General features: G+C 42.4%; 1 protein-coding gene across 2 annotated transcripts in view; it reads left to right on the top strand.

Annotated features, from left to right (window-relative positions):
- Window positions 1-15740, top strand: part of RCAN2 (regulator of calcineurin 2) — a 304665-nt gene extending 288925 nt beyond the window's left edge. For both annotated transcript variants that reach the window (XM_006149077.3, XM_014588014.1), the window contains one exon: window positions 13220-15740. In XM_006149077.3, coding sequence (XP_006149139.1) covers window positions 13220-13380 — 161 coding nt within the window. In that variant the 3' untranslated portion in view covers window positions 13381-15740. The remainder of the gene's footprint in view (window positions 1-13219) is intronic.
- Window positions 15741-16528: the final 788 nt, after the last annotated feature.

The following is a 16528-nucleotide window of genomic DNA, read 5'->3' as shown; positions in this document are numbered from 1 at the left end:
GAAACAGACCCGTGTGCTGTAGTAAACGGGCATAAATCAGAGGTGGGCTGTGAAATGCCAGCCTTTATTCTGCTCTCGAGGATAGCTCTGCAAGGTCATGTTCATTGTCACTGGAAATGCCTGCAGGGAGCGATATGAAAAGTCATTGTCTCTTCCCTTTTTGCCTCCTGCTATTTTTAGCTCTCGTTAGAGAGATCAATTTTAGTTAACTGCAGAGGAGGGTTTAAAATGGTGCTCGAGTTTCAAGTTGCGTACATCTGCTATATTTAGATTTTTTTTCCAAATTCTTGTCTGCTGAAACAGGCCATAGTAGTGCAATTCTGGTGGTGGTGCTGCTTGCTCTATGTTGTTTTCCCCAGATGGAAACGATAAGTCATCAATTAATGTAACGTATACGAAAGAAATGTTTTCTACTCTAGGTTCTGATGCGAAGGTAGATAAAATTCAGCTTTTAAAATATAGATGAGCACTTATATTTTCGGAGCATGTGGTATGAATATTATATAAAGCCTCAGTTCTTGTTCAGCCCTTGCTGTATTCTCATCACAGACACAGAAGGCCAGTACAACAGCGAGTGTGACTGCTAAGGTTCATGCGACTTCTCCCTGTCAGTCGCACACCGAGGACTCAGCTTGGTGATCCCAGAACACAGGTTCATAATTTTCCACTTCCTATCAAACAATTTGCCCTGGAAAAAAATTGTTAGGGAGCTTTTTTTTTATTTTAACATATTTTCTACAGTTTACCTTCAATCACTTTTGAGTAGCAATAATCTTTTAAAAAAAGATTATTGGGACCAGCAGTTAGCATAATGGCTACGTCGTTGGACTCCCACGTAGTCGACTGCAGTTCGCGTCCCAGACCCAGTGACTTACAACTCACGCCAGGCGCGTGTGCGTGCGTGCCCAAGATCCCGAGAGGAGAATGGAGGAGAAGGGATTGTGGCGTAGCCATCCCCCCTGGGGGGTGATTTCTCGCTTTCTGTCTCTCTGTCTCTCTCTGCACGTGCCCTATAGCAAAAACTTCTAAAAAAAAAAGGAAAAAAAATTATTCATTTCTTCATGCCGCTGTGCACCATGGCTCAGTTCATGGACATGTAAGCATTCCTGGCATGTTCAGGAATGTCCTAGGACATGAACCCAGAACCTCTCCAGTGTGGCCCAACTGCACTGCCACTGTACCACAGCCTGGCCCCATTCCCTTTCTTATTTCATAGGAAAAACGTGTACACGGTAAAAAAATAGAAGAAACACATAACCAAAAACTGGGAAAAGATGCTAACAAATCCTACCATCCCAAAATAAGTACTTTAAAAAAGGGTAAGTGTGGTGCTTACTCTTCAGTTCTCTCTCTCTCTCTCTCTTTCTGTGTGTGTGTGTGTGTGTGTGTGTGTGTGTGTGTGTGTGTGTCCATAGCTATTGCCATCGCCAGGCCTCTAATATTGCGACAGTAGGGTCCACTCCCAGAGAGGAAACCCTCCTGGCTCTATGGATAAACCTACCGAGAGCTCTTACAGACAGTTCCTTTTTCCTTCCTCCCCACCACTTTCCTCTTAGCCCATATGGGTGAGACCCCTTCACAAGGTTTCAGAGAGAGCTCCCCTCTCTCTGCTCTCCCTGTGTCTTCCTACTCTTCCTCCATATGGTTCCTTTCATCTTTCTTGCTTTTATCTTCCTTCTCAGGTCCTACATCTTTAACTCAACATCAATCAGAGGACCCCATGAAATACTTTAGGTCCTAAATGTCGCAGGAAGGAATGAGGAAAAGTGCCACCCCCTTCTGTAGGAAAAGTCATGACATATTTTCTGTGTTTTTCAATGCAAAAATACATCGTGACTTTTCTAACAACCCAATAGTATTAGGTTGTGAATACTATTATATTAACAAGTCCAAGACAAGTCCGAGAGAGGACTTGTCCAAGAGAGGACTCCAGAAGATAAGTAAATTTGCATTTACTAAGCTAGACTGCCTCTTACAACAAAACTAGATTATACTCTTTCTTTTCCTCTCCCCTCCCTCTTCAGTCTAGCTCTCTTCTTCCTTGTCATACCCTGGACCCCTTCTTTTTTCCTACTTTTATATGGGTTATCAGAATTGAGGAGAATCAAGGCAGTAGAACTTCAATTATTTTGTCGATAATATTTTCCTCAAATGAACCAATATTGAGACCTGCTGAGGTGGGGAAAAGTTGGCAGTTCAACTTCATTCCTATATTTTCTCATCCTTACACCAAAGGTAGAAGTTGATATGGTGACTTTTTGGCACCCACGAGACTTGGATTAAAACCCCACTTTTCTCTGGGGCCCACCAAAATTAAATAAGGAGACAAAAAAGAATCAGAAAAATGTACAAAAGACAAAATTCCCTGGAATATTGTTTTTAATCGTGAATCTTTCCACTTCTATGTAGAAAACAAGTTATTTCTCCAGTCCCAGATTGATCTTGTAACTATCTATGACTTCAAAAGTTTCGGGAACCAGCAGTTAGCGTAATGGCTATGTTGCTGGACTCCCACGTAGTCAACCGCGGTTCACGTCCCCCTGGTGGCTTAAAACTCACGCCGGGTGCATGTGCATGCGTGCCCAAGATCTCGAGAGGAGAATGAGGAGAAGGGATTGCGGCGTGGCCATCCCCCCTGGGGGGGGGGGTGATTTCTCTCTTTCTGTCTCTATGTCTCTCTCTGTCTGGCGAGCACACGTGCCCTATAGCTAAAATCTCTCCAAAAAAAAAAAAAAGTTTCCAATAAGCCCCTCTGTTCCAGAATATCTTCCTTTTTTGGAACTATGAAAGAACTTCCAACGTGAAAAGAGACTTTTCTCTTGCTTTAGGATGATGATTAAAAGTCAGATTGTGGGTTTGAATGTAGGTCCATCTTTGATTAGCTGTGAGACCGTGAGCAAATTTCTTAACCTCTGTGTGCCTCAGCTCCCTCAACAGTAAAGTCAGGCTATGGAGAGCACCAAATGAGATAATCCATGCGGACGGACATGCCCAGCATTGCACATAGTAAATGCTCAGCGCTTGTTACCTACTTACGGTCACGTCACTCCCAGCGTCAGTCCCCCGTTACAGTGTCAGTGTGTGTTAACCCTTAGCCCGGTGTTGCTCAGTGGGAAGGCTATGATGATTTGGAGCTGACAGTTCTACACACTGCAGTGCATTTAGCATCCCTGGGCCTTGTCTACAATAATAAATGCCAATTTCCACCCCAACCTGGTCATTGTAACACATAAAATATCATTTCCACACACCCATGAGGATGTGGCACCCTTGTTTGAGAACCCTACAAATTCTACTCTCTTGAATGGAATGTGAGAGACAGAATTGTGAGAGACAGAGAGGCAAAGGGTGCCTAGTAAGTGGCCCGGGGTACCAGTGGGAGCAGAAAGAGGGTAGCAAGGTTAGAGAACAGAACACGTGCCGCACAGTTTCGCTCACTCGCCACCCCCATCTCAGACACACACACCTTTTACCTTTTCTTCGGAAAACTAGAAGAAGACACCATGGCCAGTAGATTCCATTAAAATCCCATGAGAAAGGCCTTGTCACGGGAGCACACTGCTAAGACCTGTACTACACAGGCTGGGACCACATGGGAGGCCTGGGTCTGATCCTGGTCCATCCTAAAAGCCGGGAGTCATGGGGTAGGATGTCATCCTAGAAATTCAGGGAGGAGGAGGCAGGAGGATAATGATGGCAAGGCTCTGTCTTTAAAAAAAAAATTACCATGAAATGCACATCCGGATGGGGAAGTGCATAGTGCCACTTTGGGAAACTTTCCGATTTTTTTCCACTGCCACTTGGTCCTCCTACTTTTTTTTTTTTTTTCCTGGAGAGGTTTTTGCTATAGTGCGCTCGCCAGACAGAAGAGAGAGACAGAGAGACAGAAAGCGAGAAATCACCCCCCAGGGGGGATGGCCACACCACAATCCCTTTTCCTCCATTCTCCTCTCGGGATCTTGGGCACGCATGCACATGAGCCCGGCATGAGTTTAAGTCACCGGGTCTGGGACTTGAACCGCAGTCAACTACATGGGAGTCCAGCGACATAGCCATTACACTAACTGCTGGTCCCGGTCCTTCTACTAAGGAACACATTTTTACACAAAAGCAAACTGACATGAGCCCTGCCAGGATTCATAGAAGGTTTAAAAAAGCTCAAATGCCGGCTGGTGCCTGGGGTGGAGGAATGGAAGAGCAAGCACTCACACCGCTTTTCCTGCCTACGGCATGTGCTCTCTCCTGTCATCAACACAGCACCTGAGCAGGTGAAAGAAGGAAAAGCACCAATGGCAATTAACTTCAACTCAGTTCTGGTAGCTTAGCTTGGTTTGGGACAAAGAGAATCTGGATGACTCACAGTCCCTTTATCAAGTGCTATATAACACACTACCCCAAGATGGAGGCCCTAAAACACCAGTCATTTATTTATTTTGCTCACAGATCTGATAGTTGAACAAGATTCAGGGAGATGTCTCATCTCTTCTCCTTTCAGTATATTAGGACAAATCAACCAGAGGCTGGCATATAACTTTCTTTTTTTTTTTTTTTTCTTAGAGAGCTTTTTGCTATAAGGTACATGCACTTATCAGAGATACAGAGTGAGACAGAGAGAAAGAAAGTGAGAAATCACACACACTCCCAGCCCCCAGGCAGGGCATGGCCATGCCACAATTCTTTCTCCTCCATTTTCCTCTTAGGATTTTGGATATGCACACATATATGCCTGGAGTGAGTTTTAAGTCGCCAGGACTCAATGAGTGAGAATTGAGTAGGAATTCAGCGATGTAACCATTGCACCATCTTCTGGTCCCAATAACTTTCTGAATGGTTCACTGACCTGCTGTCAATTTGGTACTGCCTACGGCTGAGAGTTCTGATGGACTGTGGGGCAGGGGCCCTGGTCCTTCTCCCTGTGGGCTTCTCCGGCTTCCTGACAATGTGGAAGTAGAGGCTCAAGAATGAGCACCCTAAAAGAGCAAGGTAGAGGTACATGGCATTTTTGTGGCCTAATTCAGAAGTCATACTGGTTACATTTTTTTTAATTTGTTTGTTTATTTTTGCAAGATGGTGCTGACCAGAGAGAGACAGAGTGATAGAGAGAAAGCACTCACCATGGGGCATGGTCATGTTACAATCCCTTCTCCTCAATCTCTCTCTTCCTTTTAGGATTTTGGACACACACACATGAGCCTGGCATGTTTCTCAAGCCACCAAGTCTGGGACTTGAATCATGCAATTGACCTTGTAGAATATGACTGCCATGAAACTGGCCCCTCAGTGGTTACTTCTGCCACACCATTTGTCAAAGCAATTGTAAAAGCTTGACCAAGTTTAAGGGGAGGGAACACTCCTCCATGGAGGAGTGGTAAAGTTATAGAAGAGTTCATAGGGTTGGAAATATTACAGCCATATCTGAAAAACACAACCTGCTATCACATGTAACTTTCCTGTTGAGAATTCACCTTTACTATGAGAGTCATAGGACCAGCAGATGGTATAATGGTTATGTTGCTGGACTCCCACACAGCCAACCATGGTTTGAGTACCTGACCTGGTGGCTTGAAACTCACACTGGGCACATGTGCATGTATATCCAAAATCTCAAGAGGAGAATGGAGGGGAAGGGACCGCTGTGTCCCCATCACCCCAGGGGGTGCTTTCTCTCTCTCTCTCTCTCTCTTTCTCTCTCTCTGCCTTTCCAGTAAGCACACACACCCTATAGAAAACAAATCTTTCTAAAATATTTTTTTTAATTATGAGAGTCATAAAGTTAAAGAAAGAGAAAAATATAGAGGATATTTTCCAGAGTCCAAAGCTTCCATAAGTGATATGGATTAACTCAGTTTGTAGTGTATTCTCTTTTTCTTGATTTATTGAGTAAGAGCCTTTTGAGAAGATTCATTGTCAAAGAGATCATATTGCAGTAACTAACAATTAGTCAAAAGAAGATGACGCAAAGTTCAGAAGAAATAAATAGTTTATATTTTAGCTAGAGAACAAATATTCACTAGATATATGAGTTGCCATGAAAGGGTCTTAAAAGTAAAAGTTAAAAAACTTAGCTGTCTTTCAGTAGAGTCTGTTGCAGAGTATATGAGTGGGAAAGATGAGAATCAGTGATTTGGGGCTCATTCTTTGACGTCATACAATTCTGAGTTTGAATCCTGTTCCACCATTTACTACCTGTGTGGTCTCATTTTCTCTATATAACTAGACCTTATAAAACTCACATTGCTCGGCATTGTTATAATTAAGTATCTATTTTATGTGAAGTTCTCAGAGACCTAAAGATGTGCCTGGCATTTAGTAAATAGTTATGTTTAAGCAAAGTGGCATGTTTCTATGACACCAACTATGTCATAGCACTAATGGAGTACTAATAATAGGAGAGATACCTGCCTTTACATAGTTTTGAGCTTAGTTGAAAAGCTCAAACATACACAAGTGAAACTACGGAAGGAGAATTTGTGGGTGAGTTCATACTGGACATTATACAAGTCCATTGTCCACAGCCATGCTCAGTGTCCTTCATAAATCAGCCATGCATTTACTGACCAGTTAGTTGCATGTCAAAGAGACCATATTGCAGTAACTAACAATTGGTCAAAAGAAGATGATGCAAAGTTCAGAAGAAATAAATAGTTTATATTTAGCTAGAGGACAAATATTCACTAGAAATATGAGTTGCCATGAAAGGGTCTTAAAAGTAAAAGTTAAAAAACTTAGCTGTCTTTCAGTAGAGTCTCTTTCAGTAGAGTCTTAAAAGTTTAAGTCCTAAAAAGTCCTTAAAAGTTTAAGTACTAACTTCAGTGGTTAGGAATATAAAACATCACTAGATGAAATAACTAATGAATAATACAAAAGATGGTAGAATTTAGCATTATAGACGAGTGGTTCAGCCTATCTCAGACATCAGTGGTCTCATTAAAACAGCAACGTAGGTTTTTATGTCTCCTAGGAATAGAGACATGGAATTGGGTAGGAACAGAGAGATGAGAAAAGGAGAGAAACTTACCAACTAGACAGAAGGGGAGGCTGTGGTCAGGGGAGAAAGGCCTGGTCCATTTGGAGGGACGAGATTACATGACGCCCAGCAGTTCATTTAAACTGTGGGGCTCAACATGTTATCATTCACCTCCTATTGTTCTTTATGGCAGTGATTTCATGGAGGAAAAACTCTTGGCAGTTACTTGGCTGCTTATTTTATTAACTGTCATGTGATGTGACCACTTTGATTCGTCATATTAAAAACAGGAAATTATCTGGGGGCAGCAGTAACCAAAATAATATCACCCTGGGGCCAGCTGGTGGCATGATAATTAAAGTAACTGGATCCTACATGACCAACTACGCTGTTTGAGTCCCAGACCTGGTGTTTTGAAAATCACACTGGATATGTGTGCGTGTGTGCCCAAAATACTGATGGGAGAAGTAGAGGAGAAAGAATTGTGGTGTGGCCATCTGCCCCAGGGGTTGCTATCTCATTCTCTCTCTCTCTGACGAGTGCACATGCCCAATAGTAAAAATTAAAATAATAATAATGTCACCCTAAAAAATTATATCATGCATCTCTGGAGGGCTTTGTAAAGCATTTGGCTCATTTATTTTTTATTTCATGTTCTCCAAGTGATATGGGTGTTATTCCATTTTATTGATGACTAACACTCAGAAATACCATGAAACTTTCACAGAGTCATATTATTCATTTGGTAAGATGAAGTCTCCCAATGTTGTTTCGGAAAGTTTATTCTGACAGGGAAGATTAGTTCCTATAATGGGGAAACCAGCTAAGAGTAAGCTGGGCAGAATGAGGTGAGTCACCATTAGCATCCGTACAAAGGGATGTCATTACAAGGCCATGGGGACTGAACCAAAGACATGTCTCAAAGCAATGTTCACTAATACTTAGTGACTGATTAACTATAAATGATAAAAGAAAGAAAACTCAAGCGAGACTAAGGATATGCACCTAGAAGGCTGGGAAGGAAATGTCGACTGACAGGGAAAATAAATCATTCTACTCTAGATATGTGAGTTTGAAAGCAAATAGGTGAGATGCCAGTCAGGCCTGGATATGTACCTCATCACAGAGGCAGGAATTAGCAGCTCATGACGGTCAAGAGAAAGAACATCCTGAAAAGAACAGCTGTAGATGCTGAGAAACAAAGGAGACATTGGCCTTGTGCTGTTAAATAAGCTTTGCTCTATTTTGAAAGTCGACCTAGCACAAGAATTCTCTCTATCCTTTGGCAGAAGACACAGAAAGACTTATTCTGGAAGGTGCTCAGGTTTTAGGAGGACTTCCCCTCCCCTCCTCTGCAAATGTTTTCTTTTGTTTTGGTTTTGGGTTTTTTTTTTTTTTTTTTTTTTTTGAGAGAGATTTTTTGCTGTAGCCTGCATTCGTTCACCGATGAGACAGAGAGACAGAAGGTAAGAAATCACCCCCCAGCAGGGATAGCCACACCACAATCCCTTCTCCTCCATTCTCCTCTCGGGATTTTGAGCATGCACATACACACACATGAGTTTGAAGCCACTGGGTCTAGGATTTGAACTGTGGTCAACCATGTGAGAGTCGAGCGACATAACAATTATGCCATCTGCTGGTCCCTACAAATGTTTTCATAATCAGAAACTGAACAATCAATCTCAATTCTACTTTAATACACATATACATGTGGGCAGTTCAAAAAGTTCATGGAAATGGAATTTAAAGATGAGTTCATTTTGGTGGGAAAAAACTTGGAAATCCAGTGTCATAACACATATTTTCTATGCATGAACTAATTGAGGACCTTGCATATACATACAGATATCTGTATCACCTCTCCACCCTTAACAAGTCTGAATTATGCTAAATTTTATGAACTGTGCAAGTAACACTAATTATTTTAGAGAGAATTCAAGAAGGGGCCAACTCATGACCCATAAGCCAAATGTGCTTGAGTGGGGAATTGGACCGACAGCCACCCACACAGTCCTCTGTGATCATGCCAGAACCATGTGACCACTGCCCCAACCCCCTGATCAACACACCTCCTCCCTCCTGGGCATGAGAAGCAGCTTGTGACGTCTTCACTTACTCCTCCAGACTTACAGACATTGGGATTTGTCACCAGCCTGTCTCCACCCACTTTGGGGAAAGAGAAAGTGAAACTTCAACATCTATTTTGAACAGTGGCCAAACTTTAATCAATTCCAAAGCCATTCATGAGAAATCACCTTCTTTCTTTTAAAGAAATATTTTTTAATTTGCTCTAGGATGTGTGAGTTTGCCAGAGAGGGGCAGAGAGAAACCCTCCCAAGGGGATGGCTGTGCCACAATCTCTTCTCCTCCACTCTCCTCTTAGGATTTTGGGCATGCACACACACGTGCCTGGCATGTTTTTCAAGCCCCTGGGTCTGGAACATAAACCACCAGTGGAATCCCGCCACCTTAACCACTACACTACCGACTGGTTGAAAAATTTAACTTCTAACCAGATGAAAGAGAATTCTTCAGTCATTTGGCTTGGGATTTGTTTCATGGATGTAGGTAGAAACTCTGATAAATTTTTTATAGCTTTTAGTCCTGGCCTCCTTCCTACACCCAAGAAAAAGGGCAGTTTGAATACATGTAAGGCAGTGAGCTCATGGTACAACCTTCTGCTTGTCCTTTACAATAAATTCTTGGTCCCCTTGGCCTGTTCTCACTGTACCATAGAGGACCTACCCCAACCCTTGTGGATGCGACCTGATGGGCTCCTTGTCCCTGGCCAAGCTCAGTTGGTCCCTGCACAGTGACAGCATTGACGTCACCCCTTGTGGTGGAAGAATTAGTTAAAGCCCAAAGGGAAAAACAGGCCAAAAAAAGAAAAATTAAATCCAGCATGCCAAAGCCATTTCTTTTATTTTGTGGGCCCTCAGCAGCTGTTAAGCTTTGCTGGATTTTGATAGTAAGAAAGTTTCCAAAAATAGAACAATGAAATGTCAGAGTTAATGGAACCACAGCAATAAAATCGCTCCACTGCCAGGCAGTCTGACTTTATTAACATGATAGAAAAGTTGCTTTGTACCCTGAACCCATAGTGTACCCCTCTGCTTGGCCCTCCCATCCTCAGAGTACCCCAGAATACCAATACTGAGGGGAAAACAACCACCTCCCACCTCCAAAGTAGTAAACATATTGCCATGAGCAGTGTCTCTCAGGGGATGTTTATTTTACTTATGTTTTTTAAATAATTGATTATTTAATTATATTTACCATTATTGTTATTTTTAAATTTGCTACAGAGCACAAACACTAACCAGAGAGAGACAGAGAGAGAGAGAGAAAGAGAGCAAGCTGCCAGGTCTGGGACTCAACCACAGCCAGTCATGTGGAAGTCTAAGCGCCTCAACCACCATGCCTCATCCTCATCTGCAGTCCCCATTCGCACTGCACTATGACAAACTCCTTTCCATTGTCTCCCATTTGAGGATGACAGATGCTATACACCTTTGCCTCTGTCCTCAACAGAATGCTGAAGGGGACTCCAGCAGCTTCTAGTATTTCTTCCAAAGGACCTTGAGAGAAATTCTCAGGATGGAGCAAGGTGGAGTCCTAGCTTATCCAGGATTCACAGTGGTTACTGGGTAACTGGGTTAAATGCCAGGGCTCTTTGTATTCCCAAGAGTCTTAGCAATCTGAATGGCTTCTTTTGCCGTCAAAGCACTGTTAGCCAACTGGTTTGCTATCTGTCTTTGTTTTTTTCCAAAGAAGCTTTAGAAAATACACGAAAACAAGAACCATCACTTCATTTTTTTACTCAGAAATCTTTTTTTTCTCTGTATCTCATTCGAGGGTGTTTTTCATTTAGAATGATAAAAAGTTTCTGAAAAATGACAACATTTTAGAAAGCCTGGATGCAATGGACTCAGCCATTGGTCACTGTAGAACTCTTGAGTAATTTGTTGTTCTTTCCTAAAGCAACTGTTTCTGGGGACCAGCAGATGGCCTAATGTTAACGTTACTGGACTCCCATGTAGTCAACTGCGGTTCACGTCCCGGACCCGGTGGCTTAAACTCACGCCGGGCGCGTGTGTGTGCATGCCCAAAATCCCAAGAGGAAAAGGGATTGTGGCCATCTCCCCTGGGGGGTGGGGGGCACAGTTTCTTACTTTATCTCTGAAGGCCTTATGGAAAGATCTGTTCTAGGCCTCTCTCTGAGTTCGGTGTTCCTTGGCTTATGACAGCATTAACTCCAATCTTCACATGGCATTTTCCCTGCATGTCTTGGTTCAAACTTCTCCATCTTAAAAGGGTGCCAGTTATATTGAAGTAGGATTTCCCTGATGACCTCATCTTAACTTGACCCAACGTAAAGACCCTATTTCCAAATAAGGTCTCATTCACAGGTGCTGGAGATTAGGACTTCAACATCTTTTGGAGGGACACAATTCAACCAGTCACAATGGCTGACTTTGTTTATGTCCTTCCCAGCATCGCTTAGAAGAGCTGTGATACTATTGTATTATCAGTGCTCCTCACTCCTTAATGTCAGCGCCCAGACTTTAGAACTGTCGCTTGTGAGTTTGCTGTTTCCACTGTTGATGTGCACAGTAGCACGTGAACGGTGCCCTGTCACTGGAACTGGCAATACTTGCTCTCGCCATCTAGTAGAAAAACTCTTCACAAGACCAGGGATAGCAGGCAGGGTTCTGTGTTGGGTTGTGTCTAGCCTCGATCCTGGAAGCACGGCAGGATTTAGGGAACTCTCAGGAAGGGGCGAGATAATGCCAAATAAAAATAGCTGATTTGGTGAGCATAAGAATGTGGCTATCATGATGAAGGAACAGAGGGTCAACCAGTTTGACCAAAGCAAAGCAGAAATGGAAGGAGTTCACGTTGGAAAAGATTGGTGAGCGATTATGTCAGGTCTTCTGGGCTAGTATAAGAAATGCAAATTTCATTTAGTGAGGATGTCTGATCAGGCTGAGAGACTAGTTTTACAAGATTTTTCTGTTGATTTCTGAAGGATGGCAAGTGTAGAATGGAGTATCAGGAGAAAGTCGAAGTACATCCGTAGTTGAGAAGTTACAAGCAAACAAATTAAGAATGCACCTACCTCCTGGAGATCCTTTACTTATCGATTAGTCCTAAGTCAACTGTGACCTCCACAGGGAAGTTTTGCAGAGTTTCTGGCTCCTTACAATTTGGTACCGTAGTTCTTAGCATGGATTGCCACCTGCACTCACCACATCACAGTGTGATACTTTCTTTTTCCACATGTCTCCATTAGACCGTGCTCTCGTGAAAGGCACAAATGTTCTGTGATGTGCTTTGTAGCCTCATGACTAGCAATGGGTAAGATCATATTGTACATCTCAATAAATCACCTACTGCAGTGAGACAAAGACAGGCAGAAAGCTAGTCACCTAAGAATGACTTGACTACAAAATGAGCCATCAAGACTTTTATACTTGGAAACAGAAAGGGCCTTGACATCTAACCCAGGTACCCAGTAACTATTACAAACCCTGGATGAGCCAAGGTCCTAGCTGTTCCATCCTGAGACAGCTCTGGCTGTAAGCAAGGCAGAGCAGAGGGGAACATAGACACAGCTTTTTCAAAGGATAAAAAAATGAAGTGATTGGTTCAAAGTTACTTATCAATTAGCACCAAGACTGGGAAGTAAAAGAGAAACTTGGTCCAACTGCTCATTATCTGTAATAAAGTGTAGTAGAGATGTTGTGTTCTGCAGGCTGGGACCACATGGAAGGTAGGGGTTCAATTCCCAGTTCAATCTAAGGCCAGGCAAGTTGGCAAGTGCGTGTAATCCTAGCAACTCAGGAGGCTGAAGCAGGAGGCTCACAAGCTCGATGCTGGCCTGGCCACAGGGTGAGACCCAATCTGCCCCTGTGGTCTCAGCTACATGGGAAACCAAGAGAGAAACTTACATGACTAACTGCCACACCTTGCCACAAACCTGCGGAGAGGGGGTATTATCATTTTGAAACTTACAGTCACAGTGCTGAGGCTAAGAGAGGGTAAGTGGCTTGTCCAGGGTTGCTCGGTTGGTAGGTGGTAGAGCTGGGCTACAGCAACAGGGTGTGCTCATCCCATTTCCTACGACCCCGTGCCATCCTGCATGAGACTCCAGGTTTCCCAAGACACTTCTCACTTCCTGAGCAAACATGGCCAAATACGTTTCATCATTCTTCTTCCTTTCTCACTCCCATTTTCCTTGTTTTTCAGGAGAGAAGTATGAGCTCCATGCAGGGACTGAGTCCACCCCAAGTGTCGTCGTGCACGTGTGTGACAGTGACATAGAGGAAGAAGAGGATCCAAGAACTTCCCCAAAGCCAAAAATCATCCAGACCCGGCGTCCTGGCCTGCCACCCTCTGTGTCCAACTGAGTTTCCTGCTCTGCCTCGATGATAATATCCGGCTCCTCTTTATCATGCTTTTTATTTTTTTTTCTTCCGTGTTGTTTGTCAGAAACAAAAATGAATTGCCTTTAAATCCCTGGGTGTTTGGTTGTTTGAGATTCCTTCCTTGTAATCAAGCCTCTTGGACAAAAGGGCTAGGAAAAGGTGATATGTCTCCTGATCATATCATACCCATTAAGTATAATCCATTATTTAGAAGGTTCTAGGGGGAAAAGTAGTATTTTCTTATTAAATAATCAGCACAGCCTATATCTTTGTTCTCTCTCATGTTGATCCAAGCCAGAAACATCAGTGACAAATAGCACCTGTGTTGTTCGTGAGCCGTTTCAGTCCCAGTCCTGATGTGTGCGTGTCGTTTTTTCCTGGCCACTCAAATAGGACCATATGTAACTTGACTTTGACTGCATGAGATATCTCTATCTGGTCTCTCTCAGTCCTCTGCATCCCAACATTCCCAGGACATGCATGATCACCAGCATTTATTTTCATGATTTGAGGATATACTATAACTCACAGGTCGTCAGCATCCAGCCATGTCCTATCTAGATTAGGGAAATGAACAGCATCATCCAGCTCAAGTCTGGGTATCTTCACTATTTTGAGTCAATACTTTATAGCTCTGTTAAAATTCCTGGAGGCAAAACTGAGCTTGGCCCCAAAGATATTCTTCAGTAGATTTTGAACACCACTTCATGTAGGATTTTCCCAGCCTCGTTGGGGAGGCTTGTCCAGTGTGACAGAGACCGATTTCAGACAAACCTATTTATTATAAAAGTCTCATGGTGTCGGAACGATTGTTCTTTCTCTTTGTATATTTGTACAAATGTTTCAGCTGTGCTTTTAAAATCTGGATGTTTTTTATTTAGTGATTGTTCAACCATTAGCTGCTTGGAAACATAATATGTGCATTGCTTCTGAATGCATTCATATACTAATACAGATAATCTGACATTACACTCTAGTATGGAAGATGCTGAATTCTGAAAGGGCACAAAATGTCTCATGCCAATGTATAAGTGATTAGCCAACATCTTTGCTATCAAGACCACTTGTTTTTAAATAAAGAAAAGATGCATGTTCAGTTGTAGACGGTTCGGATGGAGCTAAACCTCCAGAATGTAGCAGCAGCTGAGCATATTAAAATAGGAAGGGATGATAGATAAATATATGCTAATCCTACTCATGCAATGCCATATGCTCCAAAAGGTTATTTGTTTTTGTTACACGTGATTTTTCTATTTCTCTAGCCCAAAGTGCATTACAGAAGATACACCTAGAGAACCATTACCTTCTGCTATATGTGCCAGGCCTCATCTACTCCTATAACATTACTGAATTACTTTAGATGCAAATGCAAATTACGACGGAGTGGGGAAGTACTTTCATTCCCCAAGCCTCAGAAAAACACACAAGTACAATAACACAGCCAACCGATTGAAGGATTGTTGTGGTTTTTGACTAAGGTGTATGTTAGTTTCATCAGAAACTTAAAACATAGACTGATCACTCAGAAATTAAAGTCCGTTCAACTGTGAATATAGCAATATAGTACTGGACACAGTACAGAGAAACTGAGGAGAGCATTGCTTGTAAAATCCTGAGTTTCCTTAAGGAAAATGAAGACTCCTTTTAAAACTAAAATCTGAGGAGTGTACAATAAGCAAATGCTTTGATTTTCCTTTGCTGTGGAGGTTTTCAGGGACAAACGAAAAGACTACAGACAGAATAGTGGGAAAATGGTGCCCTCTGGTGGAAGTAATACTGCACTCAGCTCTTCTGATAAACAGATCAACCTTCTCAGCCAAAGGCAGGTCATTTGACTTGTTAAGCTAGCCTGAATTTTTGGAATGCAGGGTCTGAAGAAATCTAGATGAGAGAGAATGTTTGTAACTGTTTTAGATCAGACACAGACATTTCTAACAATTTAGTAAAAGTCAAAATGACCATTCTGTGTATAATAGAATACTCGGTGGATTGTATAGGTGGTTGGTCTTAGTAGAATGTATTGTGTGAATGTTAACCTGTCTCAAATGAAGTAATTCTTTCACTGGGTTGGGTTTGGGGAGGGGGAGGAAGAGAAGCTTTCCCCAGAAGACTGTGAGAAATGGGAAGGCGTTCTTGAAGGGTTGCAGTGGAACCTCCTAGCACTGTGGAAGTCAGAATTGCCTCAGCATTTCCATGATGCACATTATGCAAACCTCTTTAGCACTATTTTAAGTTTGAAAAGTTTAAAAATGGAGGGGAGGGGGACTATTTCCACCAACTGAATCATTTGTGCACGTGTATAGCTCAAAGAGCTTAGACTTTAAATATATCTGGTGAATGACTCTTTGTCCACGTGGTGTGATTTCTGTGTGGTCTACCTGAGTTGCTTATTCTGGAGGGATGGTTGCAAAGGAACGCAATTCAACCTGCAGTCTACAAAGTAACTGACATGGATTAACTCTGCTGGGTTCTTCCTGAATGGGCACTGAGGGAAGCAAGCTCTCTTTTGGGAGGGAGAAGGAATCTGAGCAAGGCCCGGAGAGATGGGCTGGATTCTGATAGGAGGAACTGAACTTCCTGTTTCATTGCAGTGTTTCAACCATCATAATCCTGAAAGCCATTTTCAAGTGTACCAAGAACCTCTTTTTAGCACCTCTCTATTCTTCAGTTAACTATAAGAGACCCAAGTTGGCACAAATTTCTTACACAGATGACAGTATGATACAAAAAATTATACATTAAATGTTATTAAAATTAAGAGCATCATTCATCAAATGACATCACTGGGAAAATGAAAAGGAAAATTTCAGATTGGGAAACGATATTTGAGACACAGGTAGTTGTTAAATAACTCATATCCAAAATGTAAAAAGAACTACAAACCATTAACAACAAGAAAACCCATTTTTTTAATGGTCAAAATACTTCAAAAAGCACTTCACATATACAGGCAATGCACACACAAATACTCAACTGACCCATAAACACAAAAAAGATGCTCGTGAGAATATAAGGAATAAGCCAAACTTTTTTCCTTTGCTCACTCAACCATCAGCACAGACTTCTGCAAACGAGTGTGAGGAGGGGGTGCCCACACACTAAACAAACAATCCATTCTGAAGCAGACACC

This window comes from Tupaia chinensis, unplaced genomic scaffold (genome assembly GCF_000334495.1).
Source record: "Tupaia chinensis unplaced genomic scaffold, TupChi_1.0 Scaffold000252_1, whole genome shotgun sequence".
NCBI lineage: Eukaryota > Metazoa > Chordata > Mammalia > Scandentia > Tupaiidae > Tupaia > Tupaia belangeri.
Note: the sequence above shows the minus strand (reverse complement) of the source record. Positions and strands in the feature narration are given on the sequence as shown.